Source organism: Python bivittatus, unplaced genomic scaffold (genome assembly GCF_059951505.1).
Source record: "Python bivittatus isolate LINGU-HERP-01145 unplaced genomic scaffold, Pbiv_v1 ctg000120_np1212, whole genome shotgun sequence".
In the NCBI taxonomy this organism is placed as follows: domain Eukaryota; kingdom Metazoa; phylum Chordata; class Lepidosauria; order Squamata; family Pythonidae; genus Python; species Python bivittatus.
In genome coordinates, this window is record NW_028277037.1 from 890,097 (window position 1) to 907,389 (window position 17,293).

The 17,293-nt window shown below is 40.2% G+C and overlaps 1 protein-coding gene across 2 annotated transcripts in view; it reads right to left on the reverse strand.

The window, feature by feature from the left end:
- SEMA3A (semaphorin 3A) overlaps positions 1-17,293 on the reverse strand; it is a 191,895-nt gene that overhangs the window by 64,242 nt on the left and 110,360 nt on the right. For both annotated transcript variants that reach the window (XM_088134821.1, XM_088134822.1), the window contains exon 5: positions 6,310-6,403. In XM_088134821.1, coding sequence (XP_087990947.1) covers positions 6,310-6,403 — 94 coding nt within the window. The remainder of the gene's footprint in view (positions 1-6,309; positions 6,404-17,293) is intronic.

Sequence of the window (17,293 nt, forward strand, 5' to 3'; positions counted from 1 at the left end):
GAGGATTTCAAACTGAGGCTGGATGGTCTTGCATTAGAGACCCTGCTTTGAGCAGGGTTGGGCTAGATGTCCTCTTCCAAGTCTATGACTATATGATTCTAAGTGCAAACAGAGAGCTAGCTAGCTGGCTGGCTGGCTGGCTGGCTGGCTGGCTGGCTGGCTGGCTTTCTTTCTTTCTTTCTTTCTTTCTTTCTTTCTTTCTTTCTTTCTTTCTTTCTTTCTTTCTTTCTTTTCCTTCCTTCCTTCCTTCCTTCCTTCCTTCCTTCCTTCCTTCCTTCCTTCCTTCCTTCCTTCCTTCCTTCCTTCCTTCCTTCCTTCCTTCCTTCCTTTCTTTCTTTCTTTCTTTCTTTCTTTCTTTCTTTCTTTCTTTCTTTCTCTTGAAACCAGTAACCCCTACCAGGCAATTTCATACGTATGTGTAGTGTGTTTCATGCACTTTTCTTACTTGGTAATCACCACAATCCATGTGTATACACACATAGAGACGTAATATACAGTGGTACCTCTAGTTATGAACGCCCCTCCTTACGAATTTTTCGAGATACGACCAGCTCCGCCCCCAAAAATTTACCTCGACTTCCAAACTCGCCTCGACTTACGAACTGGATCCGCGGCCATTTTCCGCCCGTGCCACATGGTCCGCGGCCATTTTTCCGCCCGTGCCACGTGGTCTGCGGCCATTTTTCCGCCCTGCCGCGTGGTCCGCGGCCGTTTTTCCGCCCCTGCCGCGTGGTCCGCGGACGCCGGAACGGATTAACGGTAATTACATTGAACCTTATGGGAAAATTTGCCTCGTGTTGCGACCAATTCGCGTTGCAACCAGAGTCACGGAACGGATTAAATTCGTAACTCGAGGTTCCACTGTACACACATGCACCACCAATTAGCAGAAATCCTCAGCCTCCTGGGAGTTTCATATTCCAGTGTAAAGAGAAAAAGATAAAGTCTTTCTTATAGCCAAAGTTGAAATGGCTGGGGGAGGGGGGGAATTTCTACATCAGTCTGGCTGGACCAACTTAGATCTGAGCAGATCACCGCCCCTCATTGCATCCCAGAGTTGTCCCCTAGGAGGGCTTGATTGGACTTTTCCCAACTCTATTCCAGGCACCCCGAGGGCTCTGCAGAACGTCATCTGGTTCCAGGAGAGATGGAAGGTAAACAAACAAACAAACAAACAAAAAGCCAGTTCACTCAAACATGGTCAGTTTTCTATCACTAGAGCTTTGCCTCTTGATCAGGGGTTCTAGGACATTAAAAAAAAATCTAATATGTTCCACTTCAAACTTCCTGAAAAAGTTTGAAAACCCCTGACCTAGATTCCCAAAACATGGGAAGTTTTGTCTTGCCAGAAGAAAAACATCCAAACTGGACGAACTAAGACAGCTCTAGCCTCAGCAGCAGCAGGGGAAGAAATGGAGGTGATGTCATGAGGATGTGTACCTTAAAAGTGGCTAGTAGTATCTTTGTGCTGTAGCAAGCCAAACATGAGGATGAGCCCTATATGGAGCAGATCATTTTGTTCAGACTGGTAGGCGAGCTAGAGAAGAATTGATGTCATTAAAAAAAATCCTGAACTTTTGATTTTTCTGTTTTATGCTATTCTTCCATGATTTTTTTTTAAACTCCCTGTTTTGTTTATCATTATATTTGAATTATGCAGGATGCATTAATCTGTCTTTAGACCATGAATTAGGTATGAGAAATATAAACTCCTTCTGTGGAATTTGAAAAATCAGGGAAAAAGTGTTTTAAGAATTAGCTAGAAAGAGGTTCAGTACCAAATAACATCAGTGGAAATATTTTGGATGATTTGAGATTGTAATTTTGTTGAATTTCCAACCACTATGATCCTGGAGGAAATAAACACACACTCTAATGTGAGGCAAACTTATTGGTTAAGATTCGTCATCTTCATCTCTTTCTCTTAACTCCCTGCCCCCAATTTCTCTTTGCCTTTTTTAAAAAGTGGAAAATATTTGTTTTAATCAAAGCAAAAGGCAAAGAAACAACACCACCGCATTAGCGTAAGTGCACATGGAAAGCTAGACTCTGCTTACTTTATATGGCAAGATGCCATAATGTGCTTTGTGCTGATTTGCCATCATACTTTTTGTTGACTGAATATTAAAACAAATTGTAAAGTCAATCTCACCAGGGAAACATCACCACAAATGTTTGCTGCTCCAGGCACTAATTTATACACCTGTCTTTTAAGGACTTTCCCCCTCCTTTTATTTTGAGTAAATTCAAGGTGCAAGTTACTGCAAAGTGAACGGCTGTATTTTAAAAAGTACCCTAAGGGTAGTTACGTCTAATCATTTAAATTTCCAGATGAGGGAGATCTAGACAATCTGCTCTGCACTCCCTGAGTGTCATTTTAAAAAGCACGAAGGATTTGGTAAAACACAGAATTATTTCCTTTTCTGAAGTGCTACAGAAGAAAAACAATCTTGAAAAACTTTTCATCTTTCAAATAACATCTGGAGGATAGATATTTAAAGTTTCTTCCTGATGCTTAAATAACAGCAAACTATTAATCATTTCTGAATTTCCTGTGCTTTTATGGTAACATCTTACTGACTAGCGCTACGCATACTCTTAAAATTTTAATTTTATAGGTTCCAGACCACACCCAGCGTTTCCAGCGTGAATGCGATCAAGACCCTTAAACAAGGAAGAAGAAGAAGAAGAAGAAGAAGAAGAAGAAGAAGAAGAAGAAGAAGAAGAAGAAGAAGAAGAAGAAGAAGAAGAGGAGGAGGAGGAGGAGGAGGAGGAGGAGGAGGAGGAGGAGGAGGAGGAGGAGGAGGAGGAGGAGGAGGAGGAGGAGGAGGAGGAAGAACAACCACCAAGATGGTGACAGAAATCCAAAGAACACAGCCTTAAGTGCTTAGATAGCCTGAAAAGGAACTTTCTGTTTACATTTGTGAGCAGAGAGTTGGATGTACCAATAGAAGAGAATATGTGTAACTCAGGGTTGAACTGTGGAGTCCTTGGGGTTCTCTGAGCTTGACTGTTTTCCTCCAAACATTTCGTTACCCGGCTAGGTAACATCTTCAGGCTAGCACTGGTGGGCAGGACCAGGCAAGGTTTTTACCCCAGGCCCTGAGGGGTGAAATCTGTGTCTTTGGCCTCTGCCCCTTACAATCACCCCAATAGGCGTGAGTGAGAGAAAGGTCAGGCCCTACCCACGCGTGGGATTGCCCAAGATATGCTGGCAAGCACCTTGGCGTCTGTCATCCAGCAAACTATTGGATGCAAATACTTGGAACATGGCACAGAAAACTACTCTTCATGGGGGGAAGGAGGGGAGAGAGAAAGAAATGTGCTCCAAACTTTGGACGTTCCTAAATTCACTCTTGGATCCTTGACACCATTTTTTTTTTTTTTGCCAGCCATTTCAAAACATTTTCAGTGAATGCATGGCAGTTAGGTCTGACTTGCTGACTGGAGACACTTGTCCATAAGGATACATGGAGCTCCAGAGGCCTGGAAGAGGCTCATGTGATTAGTTTTCCTTCCTTCCTTTCTCCAACCTTTTGGTAAGCAGCATAAAATAAAAAGGGCTGGCTTGTCCTCCCCTGCCCCCCAACCTCAATAAGATGTTCTTTGTGCAAAAGAATTCTCATTCTGCCAATGGAAAAAAAAAATAATCCTACCAAACTTTCTGCCAAGAGAACCTGGGAAACATGATGCATGACTTCACTTTAATACTTCACAGGGGGAAAAACAAATCCATGAAAAGACTGGAGGAGAGCCATGCCATCTATAAAATCAGGAGGAGTCTGGTAGCACCTTTTCTGACTAACCAAGGCTCAGTTTTATTCAAAAACATAAGCTGAAATAAAATAAAATTGGACAGCTGGAAAAGGTGCTACCAGACTCCTCCTGGTTTTTGAAAAAAATGTGTGATCCTGGTCTGAAATATAATATCCTTTCAACATTCAAAGGTATCCAGGGGTATTCAGAGTTGTGCTTTAAGATAGGCAACCATACAAATCTTTTAAATAAAGTATAATTTCCTTGCTTCACTTCTGGTAACTTCAAAGTCATGTCTGTGTACTTTTCTTGGTAACCGTACTTCCCTGTTCAGTTCACAGGCCTAGGACTTTCTGATGAGCTCCCATCCAAGTACCACGCAAGTCTGATCCTGCTTAGCTTTTCAAGATCAGCCAACTTTGGCTAGGGGCTGCCACATAGGTGCTTTTTTTTAAAAAAAAATACAGCCATAATTAACTGAATTTAAGCTCTTTATACTTTATAAACTTCCAGGCCCAAACATCATTTTCTGCTTGAAATGATAGTTTAATTTTCCTGTTACTGTGAAGTTGGAGTTAACTAGGGGGGAGTAGAAGAGGTTGTAAAGTAGCTGATAATTGATATTGAAGCACCCTACTTGATTTTCTCCTGTAAATTACCTAACCCTTTCATGTATAGAAGAAGTCCAGAGTTTAGGAAAACAGTGTTGGCTTAGAGTGGGAGAACTGAAAAAAATTCAAGAGATGTACAATTCATGTTTGGATCACATTTAGGACGCAGTAGGATTGCATTTGGAAACACTGTATTGCATAAAAGGCTCTGCATGATTGCCATTGCCCACAGGTTCAAAGAGAGGATAAAGTTTGCATCCTCATTATAAGAAATTCCCAAGATGCACACTTATCTGCAGAAACGACAGATTGCTATTGTCATGCAGGATTATGCATGTTTTAACTTGCAATGCAATGCAGCTGAATAACACCACATTCCAGCTTTTTCTGAAAGGTTTTAAACCCAGGAAACAGTTTATTCTGAGGACTGTGCAAACCTTTGATGATGACTTGATTTGACAAAATATGATTAAATTATCACAGAAAGGCTAAGAAGCACTTTGCAGTCTCTGCAAATGCTTCAGTTTTGATGATCTTTTTGCCACCTCCGGGGATGTTACAAACAATGCACAATGTTGCAATTTCTGTTCCCTATATGGAGATGGGGTAGGGATAAGTGGGATAAGTTTTACCACCTCATTCAACTCTTTGCCCATTTGACCTCTTTTTGGGAGGCTTCATTCACATGCTTCACAGCTCAACATTTGTATTCTCGCCATCCACATGCTCTGGTTTTATTCTCTGGTGTTAATAGAAAGTTACACTTCTAAGCTAATTTTCCCAACAGGAAGACGGGGGCTTCATCCAAGCTCGCTCTCCTCTGAATATGAGCCCTGCCTGACCTGTCCAGGATGCACTCTTCAGTCTTACTTTTACATCTGGTGTTTTACATTTATTTATAAATGCACTAACTTGGAACATACTCTCGCATTGTGCATGCCTAGAAGCTCAAGTCTCCTGACAATGAATGAATGTCAGGCTAAACTGGATCTTGGCTCCCATATTTATGTTTTTCAGAAGCGGGGATGGGAGAGCGATGCCACAAATGTCTCTTTCTCAGGACCTGCCTCTCTCTCTGTTGGGTCTCACTGGGCCAGCCCACCGACTAATTAACTAACATAGGATATTTCCAGCCACCCTAATCCTGCTGTAAGTCCTGCCCAGAGAGGCCAAGCTTACTAACCAGCTTTTCCAACCTTCCATCAAAACCAGGGATAAGAGACTACAAAGCTGCACCATCCACAAAGCTTATTGTTGAAAATGGTTTCTGAAAATGGTTCTTTTAAAGTAGTAAAAGGCTTTTTGCATCAGATCAGCTGGACAATTTGCCGACTGCTGTGTGGGGTGTCCCAGGTTAAAAAAAAAGGTCAGGATGGAGGCCAGAAGCATGCAATCAAAGCTCCACCTGTTTTTATGTGTATCACACATGACACGCATAAAAAAGAGATGGAGATTTGAACCCACCATTGTGCCTTTATTAACCTCGCCTTGCAGACCACCCTGTCATTGCTTTTATCTCTGCCTTTGTAGTGGTGTGTGAGACAAATATTTCAAAAATGTATTGAAATGAAACCCTTGAAGGTATTCAACTGAAGGTTGGCCAGGTTAATATCCTCTACTGTCCTTGCCATTTTTATCCAGTTCAATCAAAAAGCACTTTAGCATGTATATAGTCTATAGGCATTTATTTATTCTCCAATATATGTATGTGACATACTGGCATTTACTTTTTTTCTTTAACCAAACCTCAGATCTTGGAGGGGCTCCAGCTGACCTGGTCTGCCTTCAAATCTTGAATATAAATCAAGCCCATTTTTCCTGTCCTCAAATCTGAAATTTGAATCAAATCAGAGCTGACTTGTGCTGGGCCCAATAATTTGAAGGAACAGAGGTAGAGGCTTTTGGCTGTTGTTGTTTTTTTTAACTATTTTAGACTACATACCTATTAAAAGAGAAGCTGTCAGAAGTTTAGGGTCATAAGGGCTTTTTCCTCTGCCATTTTCAAAATGTGAATCTTCCAGCTTGAAAATGTTGTCCTGTTGAGAAGAAGGGAGAAGCAAATAATTGAGCTAAGCAGAGTGATTATTAGAGATATATAACTTATAAAAACATTTGTCCATTTATTTTTAGCCCACCAGAAAGGAACCAAGCTTTTTAAAGTCATACTTGCTGTGTTATTTGGTTTATAATGTATTAGATAACAAAGCAAGTATGACTTTAGAAAGCTTGGCAAATTCCTTCCTGGTGGACTAAAAAAAAATCTGTTTCTTTTTAAGCTTCTATGAAAAGTCTCTTTTCTTGCATGTTTCTACAAAGTGTCTTTTGAGTTTCCATGAAGCAAACTTTCTAATATTGCTCTCATCATTAGTTAGGTTTGCTGTGATTTCAATCTCTTTTTACAGAGATTCCCCCATACCCGCACAGTTGCATTATTGCATGACTTTGTTTCAAGGCCAACCCTGGTTTCAAGAGGCCTTTCCAGAGCCAGGGTGGTGTAATGGCAAAAAAGGTGGACTGAAACTGGGAAGCCCTGGGTTCTAGTCTATTCTCAGCCACAGAAACTCAGGGAGTGACTTTGGATCAGCCATTCTCTCTCAGACCAGCCTACCTCATAAGGTTGTTGTAGGTGGTATAAAAGAAAAGGAGATTCCTTTGTAATTCGCTAAAGGTTTAACAAACAAATTTAAAAAACAAACAAGGGTCACACTCCAATAATGGGCAAAGCCAAGATTCTCTTTGGAGCAGGGGAATGATTGAGGGTTTTAAGTAATGAAGTGGGCTGCATCAAGAGACGTAGAATGTCGAGATCAGGGGAAGTGATAATTCCAATCTATGCTGCATTGTTCAGACCACGCCTGCCATGTCATGTCTAGTTCTGTTGCTACAATGCAAGAAGGATGCTAAGGAATAGGAGAGAATGCAGAGAAGAGCAACAAAGAACATGAGGTGCTTGGAGGCTAAACCCTATGAAAAACATTTGAAAGGATTGGAAATGCTCAGCTTAAAGAAGAGAAGGCAAAGGGGAGACACCAGAGCAGCCTTTCAATCCTTGAAAGGCAGAGGGAGTGGATTCATTCCCCTAGGACCCAAGGGTAAGACAAGAAACTTTATAGAGGGAGATCCAAACTCAGAATAAGGAGGAATTTTCTGATTATAAGAACCATTACACAGTGGAACAGCTTGCCTTTTGGGGCTGGGGGGGCTCCATCACTGGAGGTTTCCAAGGCAGGAGGTTGGCCTCCAAGCCCCTTCCAACCCTATGACTATCTATCTATCTATCTATCTATCTATCTATCTATCTATCTATCTATCTATCTATCTATCTCTCTCAATCAGACATGCAGGTGATTCTTCCAGAAACTTGTCTGGATTATACATACATATCCAGACAAAACTAAACATTTTGTGGGCTGTAGGTGATTTGGGATTATTTGAGACGACATTTATTGCCAGGACTCTTATTTATCCCTGCCATTAGTAAGATAGTGAGACTCACTTTTCAGATACCTCAGAAGGGTGGGACAGAGGGAAAGGCTTGTGTCTAGACTCCAAACTCCAAACATGTTTATGAAGTAAACAGCTAAGAAACACAAGGGGGAGGGACACATAAAATATAAAGGTCAAAATAAAAGTCCCAGATAAAGAAGTTTGGATGAGAACCAGCCAAGGGATCTGGTACACCTTAAAGAGCTAAGAAGGATAAGGAGGAACATAAAATACGCCCATCAAAAGAAAACTCTGAGAGTAAAGACTGCAGGATGAAAAGAAACTAACAAAGGGTCTTTTAAAACCTCAAAGACTAGCAAACCTATTTTGGTATAATGATTTTGTGGATTGGAATCCACTTCAATAGATGAATAAAGTTTTGCTGAATTACAGAATAATTTTATATATCTATGTGGTTAGGGGCAAAAGCTTTGCAATATTTTTCTTCTAGTTCTTTTTTTCAAGGATCTCAAAATATATTATTCTCTTTCTTTCTTAAGATTCATTTATGTATTTAATAAAATCACAGGACAGTGTCTCCTGGGACTGTCTATTTCAGGCCACAGATAATAGATTGCATTTTTTAAATATTTCCTAGAAAAACAAGTTGGAATGAGTTACTAAAAACTTTCCTATATGCTATTTATTCTCTTTTTCTCTATATATGTAAAAGAGAGAAAAGCAATGAAAAATGTGTATGTAAGAGACAGGGTGAGCAAGGAAAAATGTGATGATGTTATTACAAAAATGATAGAACTTCTGAACTTGAGTCAGAGGTCGTGACACAAGTATATCACTGCACCATTTCAATGATGTCATGATGCACAAGTTGTCACTGAGGCATCATTTTAACTTGTTATAGATGCCTATGAATGTGCTGATTTGAACAGTAGAATCCGAGCTTTTGATCACTTGTAGGGAGCAACGGATGTACAAGCTGGGTTTCGAAGAGGCAGAGGAACTAGAGATCAAATTGCCAACATTCGCTGGATCATGGAGAAAGCACGAGAGTTCCAGAAAAACATCTACTTCTGCTTCATTGACTATGCAAAAGCCTTCGATTGTGTGGATCACAACAAACTGTGGCAAATTCTTAAAGAGATGGGGGTACCAGACCACCTTACCTGTCTCCTGAGAAATCTGTATGCGGGCCAAGAAGCAACAGTTAGAACCAGTCACGGAACAACCGATTGGTTCAAAATAGGGAAAGGAGTACGACAAGGGTGTATACTGTCACCCTGCTTATTTAACCTATATGCAAAGTACATCATGAGAAATGCCAGGCTGGAAGAATCACAAGCCGGAATTAAGATTGCAGGGAGAATCATCAATAACCTCAGATATGCAGACCATACCACCCTAATGGCAGAAAGTGAAGAAGAACTAAAGAGCCTCTTGATGAGGGTGAAAGAGGAGAGTGCGAAAGCTGGCTTGAAACTCAACATTAAAAAAACTAAGATCATGGCATCTGGACCCATCAATTCCTGGCAAATAGAAGGGGTAGAAATGGAAGCAGTAACAGACTTCATTTATTTGGGCTCCAAGATCACCGCAGACAGAGACTGCAGCCATGAAATTAAAAGACGCTTGCTCCTTGGGAGGAAAGCTATGGCAAACCTAGATAGCATATTAAAAAGCAGAGATGTCACCTTGCCGACAAAGATCCGCATAGTCAAAGCTATGGTTTTTCCAGTAGTAATGTATGGCTGTGAGAGCTGGACCATAAAGAAGGCTGAGCGCTGAAGAATTGATGCCTTTGAACTGTGGTGCTGGAGAAGACTCTTGAGAGTCCCCTGGACTGCTAGGAGGTCAAACCAGTCAATCTTAAAGGAAATCAACCCTGATTGCTCATTGGAAGGACTGATAATGAAGCTCAAGCTCAGATACTTTGGTCACCTAATGCGAAGAGAGGAAAAGACCCTGATGCTGGGAAAGATTGAAGGCAAAAGGAGAAGAGGACGGCAGAGGATGAGATGGTTAGATAGCATCACTGAAGCAATGAGCATGAAACTGAGCAAACTCAGGGAGGCAGTGAAGGACAGGAAGGCCTGGCACAATATGGTTCATGGGGTCACGAAGAGTCGGACATGACTTAACGACTGAACAACAACAACAACAAAGGGAGCAACGGGAAAGCAGATTGTGGGTGACTGTAGGTCTGTTAGTAAAAAAATATTGGAGGAACAAAGAGGCACAAAGATACAAAGTTGCCTTATACTATGTCATTCCACTGGTTTATCTATCCCAACTTTCCCCAACTTTGTGCTTTGCAAATGAATTGAAACTACATCTCCCAGAATTCCCAACCAACTTGGTCAGACAATCTTTTATTCCTGATATCTACACTCTAAGTGACAGCCCTGCCACCAATATTGATCACTGTTACCAATATAATGGATCAATTTTCAAGGTATTTTTTTTCTCTTGGATTAACCCTACACCTTTTCATTTGACCCTTCCTTCCTTCCTCCCCCCTTCCTCACACAGGCTTAGAGGCTGCTCCAGTCAGAACTTATTCTGAGCAACATGAATGTCAGGATGAAAACAGTACAAAAGAAAATATACAGCCTTACAGCATTATCAATATAATCACCTATATAAGACCAAGGAATAAAACAGATATTGAGGGTCTGACCCAGGAAGAACTTTAAAGGTGGCAAACAGCACCTTGAGTTGCATCCGGATTTATGAATCTACCTAACTACTTAAGTAGAGCCTTGCTGGATATGCCTACTTATTCCAACAAACTGTGTCCTACCAGATGCATTTGGGAAGTACACGAGTTTGGACTTGAGGGTGATAACTACCTTCCACTGATACTACCAGCAACCAGCATTTAAGACCTGCTGCTTATAATTCAGCACATAGTCAGCCTCCAACTCTATTAGTAGCCAGTGTGAGTGGGGACTGAAATGCCTCAGATGGCCTAGGCTTCTGCAGATTGACTATAAATTGCTGCAATTAAACTCTACCTGTGTTTTCCACTCTTCATAAAAAGGGAGCAATATTTTTCTTCCTTGACTGCCCAAAAGGGGGAAAAAAAAGTAGTGGGGCAATTCAGTGAAAGCAAACACTGCTGTACTAGCCTGTCCCGGTTGGTTGAATCAGGCTTCTATGGTGAAGGGAAACCTTTAAAATGCTTCTACCTTTCTTTATTCAAGCCTGAAAGATCTTATGTTTGTGGTCGGTTGCCCCATCATTTTGGTTGTGCCCTTTTGTATCCCTTCTAGCTCTGCAATATCAGTTTTAAGGTGTGGGTACCAGAGCTAGGCATGGTAGTCTGATATTGGTGGCTGGAAAATTCCTACTTAAGTTGAAAGACTCTTCAGGATGGTGTAGCAGGAAGGTAGATAATGTAAACAATCATCCATCATCAATGGGTACTTCGGATGTGCATTGGAGATAAAAGGAAATTCAAGCCTCCTCTTCTGAGAGTACAGCATCACAAGAACATGTGAACACTCAAAGAACTGACCTGGTACAAAAACAGGAATTTGTGCATGAGGAGAATATTTGAGTTGAAAGCATTTAGATAACAGTACAGAGAAGGGAAACCACAGTGATATTATTACTATAGATTGCTGAGCCAGGCAAAAGTTTTGGATGAAGCCTTCCTGAACCAGATTAAGGAACCTTCTGAGATAAAAGACATTGTAATTAATGGGAGACGACTGTTGAAAAATCAACTCTGGCAAGACTGCAAGGACTGAAAAATTCCTCAGTGGTCTTGCAGACTTGTTTCATTTTCCAGAAAGTTGGGGGAAAAAGAAGCATGGGGATCCAAAATCCTAGATCTGGTCCTAACCAATAGAAAAGAAATGGTTGAAGAGATAAAAATAGTAGGAATCTTGGAAGGAAATGGTCACATCATCTTGAAGATGGTAGGTTGATAACAGACGATAAAGAGTGTAGATCTCAACTCCTATGTTGCTTCAGTCCTTTCCTCATGGAGAACAGTATTCAAATGGACCTAAGCAGAACAACTTGTGGGTTGGGGGGGGGGGAGAGTGCAAATCCAAGATAAACAAGGAGATGTTTAGGAAGAACCTGGCTATCTCAAATGAGTTTAAATATCCAGGACAGACCAATTCCATCTGAGTGTCTTGTGACTTGCAGATGTCATTCCAGAACCCATTTCTATGTTCTTGGAGAAAACACAGAGAATTGGCATGGTGCCAAACAACTGGAGTAATGCAAATGTTATTCCTATATTTAAATTAAAGGAAAAAGAGGATCCAGGTAACTATAAAATGGTCAACTTAATGTCAGTACCACGTAGAACTTTTAAACAGTCAATTTATGAGCATTTAGAAAAGAATGCAGTGTTGGCAGGAGCCAACATGGGTTTATCAAAAACAAATCATGCCAGACCTTTTCACGCCAGAAAAGGTAATGTCTTTTCTTTTTTTTTAATTGGTCACAGAAATGAGGTGAATATAGTGTATCCTGACTTCAGCAAAGCATTCAACAAAGTTTCCTATGAGATTCTAGGAGAAAAGATAACAAAATGTAGAAACACTGAGTGGCATACTATAGGGCCCCATTCTAGATCCTGTGTCGTTCAACATATTTTTAAGTGATAAGGATAAGAGGATAACAGATTTTTGGTTGATGCATAAATTGGGAAGGGTAGCAAACATCTTAGGGGACAATATCATGATGCAGGAAGATCTTGACAAATTGGAATAACAAGCAGGAAACCCACAACATGAACTTCAACAGAAACAAATGCAAAGCCCTAACTTTGGATATGAAAATTCAAAAGCACGAGTATAGGATGGGAGGGACAATACAGGGTAGCAGTACAAGTGAAAAGATCTGTGCCTTGGTGGGTCACAAGCTGAACATTAACCAACAGGGTGATACAGCTGCAGAAAGATCAAATGAAGTTCTAGGCTGCATCAACAGAAGTAGAGTGTCAAGATTAAGAGAAATCAACATTCCTTTCTACTATATTCTTCATTGGTCAGGCCACACCTAGAATATTATGCCCATTGCAGAATCTGTAATCCTAAGAGCTGTTCAGCAATTGAACAGACCGCCTTGAGAGGTGATGAGCTCTCCTTTGCTGGAGGTATTTAAAGAGAGGTTATATGACTACCTGTTGAGGGATGCTGTAGTAATGTATTCCTGTATTGGACAGGGGATTGGACTTCTAGGTCCCTTAGAAGGAATTTTTCGAACCCTTCCATATTACAATTCTATGAAATTCTGAACTATCTTTCCAGTTCGCTCAGAAACTGTCAGCTATTTTATACGCTACCTATTTCTTGGAATACATGAATATCGTTTCTAGGCATTCTTGCCTTAGTGGATGAACCTCACTGCTGCACATGCATGGATTTAATATGTTAGTTCAATCTAGGAAAGAGTTTTTGTAGTTCATCTAATTGCTCCTAGTGTAAATTGAAAGTTATTAGTTAAATAAGAGACAGAATTCCTTCAGTAGGAAAGGTGACTTATCCAACTTGTCACTGTCGTCTAGTGAGAACAATTATAGCAAGAGAGTTGCCACCTCTCAGTAAGGCCATCTATCTGGATGGTACAGGCTTCCTTGCTCACCTTTGGGTGAGTAGGCAAGTAAAAGCATACATTAGTCATTGAACTGATGTCGTCCTTGGAGCCAGGAAGCTCCACTTAAGATAGAAAGCAGGAAAATTTCTTCCTTGCTCTCAGATTAATCATTAATCTGCACTTTTAGATTGGATGTTTTGGAATGCATTGCTTCTAGTTTTCATACTATTTCATAATAGCTGCAAGTTTTCATAATATTTTGGTTCCTTTTAGACCCATAAATGTCTTGCGTCTTGATTCCAGGGTGCACACTTTAATATGTTCAATATTCCTTTGGGACATGGATCCTGGCCAATTCCCGGCCAAATTTTTGGTTTGCTTGGGGAGAGGAAGAAGCTATGGGAAGCAGAGGGAGGATTTGGCAAGCAGACCTGATGAATAGGACCTCTGAGCTAGCATGTAGGATAACTCACCAATTTGTATAATCAAAATATTTGATTAGTTCGAAATACTAGTTTTTGAGTAGTCATCAAATTTCTTAGGATAAAGTGCTTACATTTCTGACATCTATACAGAATAGAAGATCTCATGCTCCTTGTATATGAATGCTCAAGGTGATCCAGCTGAAGTGGCGTCATCTAAAAACTGCTTGAATGTCATGCTATATTTGACTGATTACTAAGGACATAAAAAATGCCGTATCTTAGGCATTCCAGACATAAGGTACCATCAAGAATATTGAACAATTCTCAGAGGATACTGAGGATTGGAACCTCTTTGTGTAACAACATGCAGGGTTGTCATGTATAATCTATCACCTCCATTGCTTTTTGCTTCCATACAGAAACCTCTGGAAAGATAAATGCAATGCTATCTGTAATGGATGTCCGTTTTTTATACGCAAGTTATTCAATAGGCAGCATATGCAAGCAATAAGATATGTAATCATCTCTAGGCCTGCCTTATTAATTTTGTACTGTATTTTTCAAACTACATTTAGACAAGGATTTATAACCTATAATTGTTTTTACAGAGACTATTCGTATGTTAATCCTGCAAAATTGCAGTGATTTTCAACTGTTATTCCATGCATTAGCATCATTCTGGTCCACTTTTGCCCTTCAGATTTCCTGTATCCCCTTAGTTTAGTTTAATTTATTACAGTCAAACAGACCAGCCTACAAATATATAGTTCTCCACCAATGTTAGATTAAATCATGCTAACTGACTTTAGACACATATGATGGGTGATGGCACAAAAATTGCCCTATGCTGCTGATGATGTCCAGGTTTTGGACTGATAAAAAACATTCGAATCTGGGTTCCTTGCCTGATCACTTGGATTTCTTAGAAAAAGGGACAGTTGGAGAGTTGTTATATCAGCCCATCAGTAGTACTGTAGGTAAAACTTTAAATCAAGGTAGTATAAGTCCCAGGGATACTTTCAGGACTATAAAATTATTCTTAGTGACTCCTTAAAGAACTAAATGGGAATCAGATTTGAGCCTCTGTAGCTGCACTGTGCAATTTTTTTAATAGTCTGTTGGCATTGGCAAATCCCCATGCAATAACACATTCAAAAGAGAAACTATAAAACTGGATATTTTTCTCCAGATGGAGTGAATTTTTTCTGTCATATCTAATAATTAACCAGTTGGTGCAAAAACAAGTTTTAATCAAACCTTTTAAAAATACAGCTAAAGCCAAGCCTTTGTTGAGATTAACCCCATCACAATTTGCAGTATCTTCTTTGGAACACAACTAGGAACTGCAAAAATAGATCACAATTCCTATTTGCGGCCTGTATAGCAACTGAGTTAACAACTTCCCCTCAAAAACTCTTTAAGACAGCAGAACGCAGGACTCACTTTTTGTACAGAAGAATCTTATAATGGCAACTGCACTACTTTGAGCACATTCAACAGAGTACACTGCAATACGTCTTCCCTGCTGGCATAGCTTGAAGGATTACCCCCAGGCTCATTTGGATTTCTATCAGTTTTGAAGTTTGTTTTTTTTCTCCCCTCAAAAACAGCAACTTCCATTTTTGATAATTAACAGACAGCTGTTCAGCCTTACAACTTGCAGCAAACATCTGTAGAGTTGTTATAAATGAACCATAGTACCACAGAATGGAAGGTTCCTTAGAGGTCAACTAGTCCAGCCTTCCAAGTGCAGGAGTGCAGGACCCACTGGACCATCTCTGACAGGTAAACATCCAGCCTGTCTGAAGACCCTAGTAAAACTCAACTCATCATTTCATGAGACAACCTGTTCTGACAGCTTGCACAGTTAGGAAGTTTCTCCTGATATCTAACCTGAACCTCCTTCTTTATAATTTTAACCCTCTAGGGCAGTGTTTTTCAACCTTGGCAACTTGAAGATGTGTGGATTTCAACACCCAGAATTCCCCAGCCAGCATGCTCTAGGGCAACAGAAAATAAGCAGGGTTGTCCTCTTTTGTGTGACAACCCTTCAGATATTTGAACACTCAGTCATCTCTTCTGTAAGCTTAACATACCTAGATCTTTTAACTGTTCCTCATGGGGCTTAGTTTCCAGACCCTCACCATAGCCCTTTTCTCAACTTGCTCCAATTTATTACTGACCTTTTTGAACAGTAGTGCCCAGAACTGGCCACAGTACTCAGCCTCAACTCAAGGTAGAATAGAATGGAGCAATTATATTCAGTGATCTCCATTGTCCTGTCTCCATTTGCTTTTTTTACCAGATACAGTGCTGGCCTACGTTCTTGCTACAAAAACCCCAAGATCCTTTCACATGTTCTGCTGCCCAACCAGGTCTGCACCATCCTATACTTGTGTCTTACATGTATCCTCCCCACATGGAGAACTTCACATTCCTCCCTGGTAAATTCTATCCTCTCAGCTTACTACTCAAGCTTGCCTTGATTTTTTTGAGTATTTTGTCTGTCTTCTAAAATATTAGCTCTCAGAATTGTGTCATCTGAAAACTTGGTAATTTTTCTCTCAACTATCTCATCTAAGTTACCTATAAAAAGGTTGAACATCATAGGATCCAGAACTGTAGCACTCTACTTGATATTTCCCTCCAAGCTTAAGTGAAGCCAATATCAAGAATGTTGGGGGTCTGATCAGCCAAATGAGTCCATCTAACTCTATAAAGTAGATTAGTCTGGCACGATTTGTTGTGACAAATCCATGGTGGCTCTTGATAACTGTAGCATGTGTCTCCAAGTGCTTAGAAACATGCTGTTAATTGTCTGAGGATCTTGCCTAGTATAGCTATCATTCTGGCTAAGTTTACAAAGAGGAGGGCAAATCATCCAGATAGAGAAAAACATGTTTATCTCCCACATCTAACCCATGACAACATTATTCTGCACATAATGTAATACATGAGCTACAGTGATCAACATACTGGAAGTGCCAATCCAATTACTTTAATAACGTGAAATGCTAAAACATCATAAATCTGAGTTTATAGATTACTCAATTCTTTGAGCAAAGTGGCTACAATTATGCCATCCCAAGAGCTAAAAGTGTATTTAAGAGGGGAATCTCAAGAGAGGGCAAGTGTCCAAATGAGTCACCAAGTCTTCCTGGTGATCGTAAACACACTTTTCACTTTTGACACCCACTTGCATCAAATGGTTTTGGTGCTGTTACAATTCTGTAACAAAAATAATTCATTTTTAACACAATATATTTAACAGCTATTATAATATTGTACAAGAGCCAGTTTGGTGTAGTGGTTAAAGGTGCAGGATTAGGAGTGAGGAAACCTGAGTTCAGGTCCTGCCTTAGGCATGGAAGCCAGTTGGGTGACTACAGAAGGTGAATAAATTGTGGAATTATATATACATTAACTATATGATCATCTTAAATTTTACACACCAAATGTGTAATGTCATCAAATGTGAATGGCTTATGACAATCTGATTTT